The following is an 8,836-nucleotide window of genomic DNA, read 5'->3' as shown; positions in this document are numbered from 1 at the left end:
TAATTGGTTGGTTTTGTTTGTCCGAGGCAGTGCAGAGTGACAGATCCTGTCGAGGAGAAGGAGCAATTTTGTCCATGACCTGGCCCAACGGCAGAGCCTGGGGGTGGCCATTGGTGGCCTTGGCCACCATATGATTAATCAACCACCCCACTGTCCACCCTAATCATTTGAAGAAACTATACTTTTAGGCAATGAAAAACTATGAAGCTGAGCTTTCTTTAATGATGGGAGGAGGGGGTTACATATATAGCCTAAATGGTGGTGGCCATCTTGAATTGACAACCCAATTTTTGATTGACATTAGTGATATTTCTTACGCCTAGATGTAGCCACACACCAAAATGGAAGTCAGTATTGAGTTTATTTTTCAAGTTTTCATACTCACAACACGGACTGATGGACAGACACATGAGGGTATTTCCAGTTCCATTCTCACTCTGTGACAGTGGACAAACATTTGATTCAGAGACACCTGAAGACTACAGCTAAATGACACGTATGCTCCAACATGACATAAACCATTTAGACAAAAACCAGTGTGCAGAAAGCCAAACAGAACCAGTGGACCATTTTATGCTGTTAGCCTCAGAGTTCATAACATCATCAAAATGTTTAAAGAATTAACCGTCACCTCTGAGGAGTTGTGTTCTGCTGACACTTCAATATGTTGTGGTCTAAAACTGCATGAACTAGTAACAGAACATAAGGAGCACTAATTTGCCTGTTTTTCCTAACACGCCATCATGAACATCTCTCTGATGGACCTCTGGCCTCTCTCGGTGGTGCATGTAGACTCTTCACAGTTCACGTATTTAAAGTAATTCCATGTTTCCAGCATAGACCCTCGTTATAGTCCCGTATGAAGTGTAACGTGTGCTCACGTCTCTTTTACCTCACTCATCCAACCTCCTGAACATTTGAACTCTGCCTCCCTCTTTGTGTGTCTGTGTGACAGTAGGGGAGGCAGTGGAGAATGACGAGTCTCCCCCTGCTACCTCCCCTACTAAAGGCCCTGCAGGCGGCCACGCCCTCCTCTCAGGTGAGGCTCGGCAGAGCACAGATTCAGACTGTCGGCCTGGCTTGCCTTCCATGCTGCTTCTTTGCATGTTTCAAACCCTCACAGTTCTGTCACTCCTCCTCATAAGCAGCTGACCGTGTCTCTGTCCTGACCACACTAATAAGTATTAATAGGACAATAAAGCATTTGTAGCTGCTACATCAAATATTTCATTTTTGCTGATATTTTTGCAAATTGTTGATAAGGAGTTCTTCCTGGTGCTGCTTGTTGGACACCTGGAGGAGTAACATTCACTGTCACATTTTGTCAGTGTCAGTGGTTTTTGTTAAATAAAACATTTTGGCTTTAAACACCAGGAAAAGACTGGTTCAACCAGGTTTTTGCAACTTTAAGTATAATTACAGTCATGAAAGCCACATCTCTTTTGATTCTAGAGTTTGACATCAGGACTGGATGGAAAATATGATCTGTTCTTTATCAGGATATACATTTATTTAACTCTAACCTGAAGTAAACACACACACATCAAGTTATTATTAATTTAACAAAATTAAGCCAAAATGGAAAAGCTGTGTGTAAAAGCCAACGACCCAGCAGCTTGTAGAATCTGTTTTAGCAGCTCTCAGCGGTTGTTTTCTGTTTGTTTTTCTTGTGGTTGTGGAAGAATTTTGGCCCACTCTTCTTTGCAACCCAACAAAGTTAAGTCAGGTCCTCTGGACGGTGTTGTAACAGGGGCTGGTGCAGATAAACCCAATGGTGCAGGCAAGCACTCGAACACTCAGGAGGAATATTAAATAAAGTATTTATTTACAAAAATCAAAAGGCTGTCAGTGCAGCAAAACTTACATGAGCATCAAGGAGTTCACACAGACCAAACTAGGACATCACCAGTGGACAGATAACAATGCCAGGACAAGGATCAACACAGAGACACAGACCTATCTACAATGATTAATGAGACAAAACACCTGTGAGGACATGCAGCTGAAACACATCAGGGAAAATGATAAACTGGGAAACTAGAGAGTGCAGGAACACAAGATGGAGCCAGACACTAGGAAAACACAAACTATAAAAAACAGAAACTGACGATCAAGAGAACACAAGACCGAAACACAAGATGGGGCTAGACACCAGGAAACAAGCCGCAACCCCTACAGATGGTTTCATTTTTTAAAAACATTTCGTCTTTCATCCAAAAGACTTCATCAGTCCCCCATAAGTCATCTGTCCACGGCTACCTCGGACGAGTCAACGGGGTAGAGGGCAGACTCCAGAAACCATCTTAGCACCATGAAACTGGTTGGCTCACTATGTGAGTGTGCCACTTGTGGGACTGAGTTTGTTCCAGCTCCTCAGGCCGATGAAGTCCTCTGGATGAAAGACGAAATGTTGCAACAAAAAGAAACTGTCCAGAGGACCTGACTGAACTTTGATGGATTTATTCCTGGATTATTGAGCATGAACTTAGATCTTTGCAACGTTGCGCCAGCTCTTTGAGGTTTGTAGATATTACTTACTGCCCCACTCTCATGTCAACACACACATGTATGGGGGCCGTGATGGTGTAAAGGCAGGGCAGCCGGTTTGGGACCTGAAAGTCCCAGGTTCGATCCCCAGTCACTGCACATCACGTGGTGTCTCTGGGCAGCACACCTCATCCCCAAAAGCCGCCCAGGCGCTTTCAATAGCTGCCCACTGCACCACCTGGTGGTGGATGGGTTAAATGCAGAGACTAATTTCGCCATTGTATGGAAACATACAGTGCTGACATTGTGATGACATTATTATTAATCATTATTATTATTACATGTATGCTCCAGAGCAACAAACCAATGAAACTTCCACATTTATAGAGCTGATCACGCTGCTGATGATCCGTTAATCAATATGTCTGATGGGCAGCTCAGACTTTCACTTTTGTCTCTGGCTTTGTTTTAGTCATGACACAGTAAAGTCTGTTGTGTGTTTTCCTTCACTTGTGGATCAATCTGGATCATTTTAAAACCTGGTGTCGATCAGAAGATACTCTGAGTTCAGTCCTGCCAGTGGACCAGACCTAATATAGAACTGATCAAATGTATGGATTTTATTAATGAGGTCAAAATGTATAGTTGTCTGTTTCTGTTCGAGTCAGCTCGTCTGTCTCAGCACATACTGTATCTGTTGTACTCTGTCCATGTGTCTGTCCTGTTCTGTGTCGTGTCCCACTGGTTTATAGGGCACACATCTGGTGCTTTGGTCTTGTCCCTCTAGTAAGTACAGATAAACCATGCGGCAACTCAAATCTCATGAAGCAAGCATGTTAGCATGTAGCTTTGCAGCTCCACCCATCTGAGTCCTCTCATGTGTGTTTGCTGAACATTGTCTGCCTTGTTTGTTCCCTTTCAACGACCTTCGCAGCAGAGACGGAACAGAGTGACTTGCCTGCCATTCAAAACGGTGGTGAGGAGGAGAAGCAGGCAACGGAGGAGCTGGAGAAAGGGATGAAGGCTCTTTCCACCAACGACACCTCTTCCACTCCTACCGCTCTGCCGACCAAACCCCAAGGTAACACCCCCGAGGGTTCGCCATCCAAATCCCCATCCAAGAAGAAAAAGAAGTTCAAGCCGCCATCCTTCTTGAAGAAAAGCAAGAAGCAGAAGGAAAAAGTCGAGACTTGAGTTGTCCACACGAACACCCTCGGCCTCGGTGAAATGCTTCATCTTGTACAAGAGCACAGCAGTTGAGCGAACCACAGCAGATCTGATCAGACTCATTTCACAGCTAAACTGCTTTACACTGATTTCATGTCTGTGGTGATTCATCCGCAGCAGGTTAAAGAGCTCTGGTCATCGTTTTCATTGATTATTTGGTCGATACAAGTCAATAATGGGACGAACTACTTGTGATCACTAACACAGTTTGTGTATTTCTGTCTCATTTTCACGCAGCAGTTTGTCACTTCACTGTACTGTACAGCCAGTCATCATCTATGTGTAGACACTTGATTTATTTAGATTAATATTCTAGCACGTCACGCTTGTTCATCGATATACACATCTCTTAGTCAGCTTTGATTATCAGCTAGATGTTGCAGGCATAATCTTTGAGTATGGGTGCAGTACTTTTAGAAATATACAAATAGTTACCGGCTGTGTGCAGCTGAATGTAAGTTTTATGTAAAACTATCAGACTATTGTGGCTTTTTACAGCAGAGACCGAGAGAGGAGTAGAAAAGAAAAGCAATGAAATGATGTCAGGAAAATTGTTCAAAATGAGCCACTATCACCACTGGAATTAAATTCAAAAAGAAAACAACAACAACAACAAGATATGCTTAAAGTACTAAACATTCCACTTTTCTTGATTTATTTAAAAACATGTATAAATTACCTCTTGACAGTGATCATTTTAGTTTGAACCAGTAGCTGTTCTCAAAATGCAGATGTGTGTGACTTCTTTTCTGTAAGAATGTATATGTCTGTGTTGCAACGTTGCCATGTTTCAGACATTAAAGTCGGGTTTCACTTCACTTTGGATTCTTGTTTCGGTCTGTTCCTCGCTGCTTAGTTCCAACACTTCATGAGACATTTCTACATCTCGTCATTTTTCCTACGCCACTTCTGAGCTAAACAACCTCTGCGCTGCATCACTAACTGTGTGCACTGTGGCTGCTGAAGAGCTTCTTTACTGTAGTTCTGTGTCTCTAACCAGCTATTCTTCCTACAAATCACCCTGCTCACACAGATGACCTCATAACTCCCAGAAAATTGTCACACAGTCCAGAATTGTCCAGATTTACTGTATTGTATGTGCATTTGTATTGTATGTGTATTGTATGTGGTTCCATCCACACAACACCGGGTATTTTAAAAACAGATTTTCTACTGCGTTTGCACTACATGTCCAAGTTTTTAGAGGAGAGGGAGAGAAAAAAAAAAGATTTTGTCATTGTCAAACTTTGATTGCGTACTGAAAATGTTAATAACTGAGAGGAAATTGTAAATAGGGAAAAGCTACATGTTTTGAATTTTTCTTTCTTCTTTCGGCTGCTCCTTTCTTCAGGGGTCACCACAGCAAACTAAATTGCATGACGACTTGACAACTGTTTTTACACTGGATGCCCTTCCTGACACAACCACAGCCCTCTGTGTGGAGCGGAGAGGGTGCCTGGGGGAGCAGATGGTGGGGGTTAAGGGCCTTGCTCAAGGGCCCAGAGCAGGGCAAATCAGGGTGGAAGTAGATGTGGGTGTTTTACCTTTCCCACCCACATTTTGATGTTATCGATCTGGGGGAGTTGAACTGACAACCTTTTAACGTCATGGTAGTGTGTAGGAGGAGAGCTATCTTAGCGTAACAGCATGAGTTCCGGCATAGCTTGGAAAAGATCGATAGATCGATTCTCACTTGCACTTTATTACAAAACTTGGAAATTATACAATGCCAGATCTCCACGGCATAAATGTATATGTATAACATAGAGTATAGTTTGTATATCCTTCAGCACTCATTACTGAGGCTGAGCGGAGCAGCTAAGCAGGTACACACTGCAAGACTCCCAGCTACACCACTGACTTCTACGATGACTTAGCAAATAAAGGAGGCGCCATCATGTGGCGTTAAAATGGTACTACAATAGTAAAATACATACTGACTGTTACAACCTCCTGATCACAGGCCCACCTTCTCTAGCCTCTGCACCACCACTCACCCACTTCATGTTTTGAATGAATAAATGAAACAAGGCAGGTGAACGCCTGATATATACTTTACAAGTCATTATGAATGTTAATCTCATTTTGCCAGTCGTGTGACAACAGTTACGTTTGTTTGATTTTGCAGGTTTTTTGAGGACCCATCCTGTGCTCAAACGTCTGGCAACATTTTCTTGCATGGTTCTTTTTTTTTTTTTTTCTTGCACGGTTCTAAGTACGCTATACAGTGTGATTGGTGAGAACTTTGTGACTGTGTTCATGCAGAAAAGCAGGTGAACTAGACAGCTCTCATTTCACTTCAACTGCTCCGCTGAGGAGCAGGTGGCCGAGGCTGTTAGAAAATACAACCATCTTTACAACTATGTCATCAAAACTTATAAAGGTAGTCAAAAAAATCTTAAGAAGATCGTCAAATAAAACATAAAGATAGTCAAGACAGCTGAGATACAGGAGTCTCTTTGTGGTTGTGCTGACCGTGAGGATATACAGCTCGGCTGAGCATTTTGTTTGGAAACGTTCACACGTTATTATGTACAATCTGTCGGAAATGGTGACATTCTCTTCGTGACAAATTTGCAATTTAGTACTTCTCTTCAGTATCAACAGAAACATCAGATCTTTCTCCACTAACTCTTCCATCATTAACTAAAACTTTAAACCTCCATCTCTGCCATCCGTGCTCTCTCTGTGTTGTTTCTGTTGGTGCGTGACATTTGCTGCGGGGAGAGGGCTTACCAGCAGTTCTGCACTGCCGATGTTCTTCAGAGTATAAAAGGTTAATGTAAGAAAGAAGTTCTCAGTTCTCACTACCACATGAGAACCACAACCACATGAGCAACAGCAAAGGCCTTATGTCTCAGGAAGTATGTAGCAATATTAAGAATGTTTGTCCTCCGCTTTATTTTGATTTGTTGTAGATGTGGAAATTATTTCCATCTAGTGGCAGGGTTTTTATTACAAGAGTATTACAACTTTTAAAACGTTTTTTAAGATATCCCTGTGATGGACTTGCAACCTGTTCTGGGTATACATCGCATCTCGCACAGTGATTGCTGGATATGGGCACCTTTGACCCCCATTACATGAAAATGAAAAAGCGGGTAAAAGATAATGGATGGATGTTTCAGATGGTGGAGTTTTGTTTGGCTCTGAGTAGATGTTTTTCATTCAACCTTTATTTAGAAAGGTTAATCCCATTGAGCCTCAGAGACTCATTTACAAGAGAGACCTGATTTTAACAAAGAGTGATGACAACAGCGGACAACAAAGACAATAATCGACAAGCATAAAGGATGCATACAAATTGAGAATAACAAGTGAAAATAAAATGGTATGTAAAAGAAAATGTAACAAAAAAAGAACAGATAGGTTGTAAGGTGATGTAGAAAACTAAAAACAGGAACATGTCTGTATTGGTTTTTACCATGAACTTAGCAGATTCTTAAAGCCACTTAGAGAGGTCAAGGTCGAGAGCTTCAGATCTTTTTGTAAGATATTCCAGGAAACAGGAGCGGAGTAGGAGAAGGCCCTTTCGCCTCAGTCTGCACTGAGGGAACACTGCAGGTAATAATGTCCTGAGAGTGCACGCTGTAGCTGCACTCATGCTGTGACATGTAGGAGGAGATGTATGAAGGCAGCAGACCAAGAAGTGATTTAAAGATGAAAACATACCAGTAGGAGAGTCTGCGTGAAGTTAATGATGTCCAGTGAATACAGGTTGCAGTGGTGGGTACGATAATCACAGCCAGTTATGAATCTTGGTGCACCATGATAGACAGCATCCAACATCTGCAGGGTTCTTGTAGGAGCGTTCATGTAAATAATGTCACCGTAATCAACGGACCGGAGGAATGTCAGAGATACAAGGCGTTTCCTAGCAATAAAAGTTACACTGGATCTGTTTCTGAAAAAGAAACCCAGTTTAACTTTCAGTTTCTTTCCAAGTTTTCCACATGGAGCTTCAAAGAGAGATGCGAATTGACCAAGATACCCAGATATTCATAAGAATTGACAAACTCAATAGGGACACCATTTGAGGATAAAATCTAAGGAAGAACTGCTGGGACCGACTTCCTGTTTGAAAAAAGCATCCCTTTGGTTTTATCTGTGTTTAGGTTTTATCTGTGTTTAGGACAAGTTTGAGATGGAACAAATCTGACTGGATGATCTTGAATGCAGATTGCAAAAGCTGGAAAGCCTTAGCAACAGTTTTAGCTCGACAATAAACAACTGTGTCATCAGCATAGAAATGTAAGGATGCATCAGGGATGCCCTGACATACATTAGCTATGTAGATTGTAAAGAGGGTGGGACCTAAGACTGAGCCTTGTTGTACACCATTGTTGACTGTTAAATAACTGGAGGAAGTACCATTATGTTGAACACATTGCCTCCCGTCTGAGAGATAGTTGGAGAACCAACCAATAGTGTGTTCTGAGAAACTGATTTCTGAGAGCTTATGACACAAGATGTTATGATCCACAGAGTCAAAAGCTTTAGACAGGTCTAAGAAAAGTGCAGCACAATAATCCTTAGCATCCAGTACTTCAGCGTCATTAAGAACCTTCAGCGAAGTAGTTGTTGTGTTGTGTTGTTTCCTGAAACCAGATTGATGGAAAGGTAAGATGTTAAATGAGTCCAAATAGCTGTTAGTGTTACTCCCTCATGTGAATTCCTCCTGGACTTTTCAAACTGATACAGATTGACCTAAGAGTACTGCAGGTAAGATACTGACTGCTCACAAATAGTATACTGTATATACAGTATGTATATATATATATATATATATATATATATATATATATATATATGTATAAATTTCTTCTTACGGCTGCTCCCTGCGTCAGGGGTCGCCACAGCGAACTAAGTTGCACAAAGACTTGGCAGTTATTTTTACGCCGGATGCCCTTCCTGATGCAACCACAGACACCAAGCTACCACAGTCCTCTGTGTGGAGCAGAAAGCTGCCATCCAGGACACCCGGAGGGCCAGGTGGGGGTTAAGGGCCTTGTTCATGGGCCCAGAGTGGGACGAATGGAGGTGACGGCAGGTGTGGGTGCTTCACCTACCCCACCCACATTTTTGATGTTGTCGGTACCGGGGCTTGAACCAGAGATCTTCC

At 42.2% G+C, this 8,836-nt stretch overlaps 1 protein-coding gene across 4 annotated transcripts in view; it reads left to right on the top strand.

Moving 5' to 3' along the window:
* The window catches only part of add2 (adducin 2 (beta)), a 26,322-nt gene extending 21,881 nt beyond the window's left edge, over window positions 1-4,441 (top strand). The window contains exons 14-15 of one of the 4 annotated variants that reach the window (XM_037681196.1): window positions 959-1,039; window positions 3,422-4,441. In XM_037681196.1, the coding sequence (XP_037537124.1) occupies window positions 959-1,039; window positions 3,422-3,681 (341 nt within the window). In that variant the 3' untranslated portion in view covers window positions 3,682-4,441. Of the gene's footprint in view, window positions 1-955; window positions 1,040-3,421 lie in introns of all 4 variants that reach the window. The other 3 variants (XM_037681194.1, XM_037681198.1, XM_037681197.1) reach the window with 3 other exon arrangements.
* The last annotated feature ends 4,395 nt before the right edge of the window (window positions 4,442-8,836 follow it).

This window comes from Nematolebias whitei, chromosome 8 (genome assembly GCF_014905685.2).
Source record: "Nematolebias whitei isolate Nwh7 chromosome 8, NemWhi1, whole genome shotgun sequence".
NCBI classification, from domain to species: domain Eukaryota; kingdom Metazoa; phylum Chordata; class Actinopteri; order Cyprinodontiformes; family Rivulidae; genus Nematolebias; species Nematolebias whitei.
Note: the sequence above shows the minus strand (reverse complement) of the source record. Positions and strands in the feature narration are given on the sequence as shown.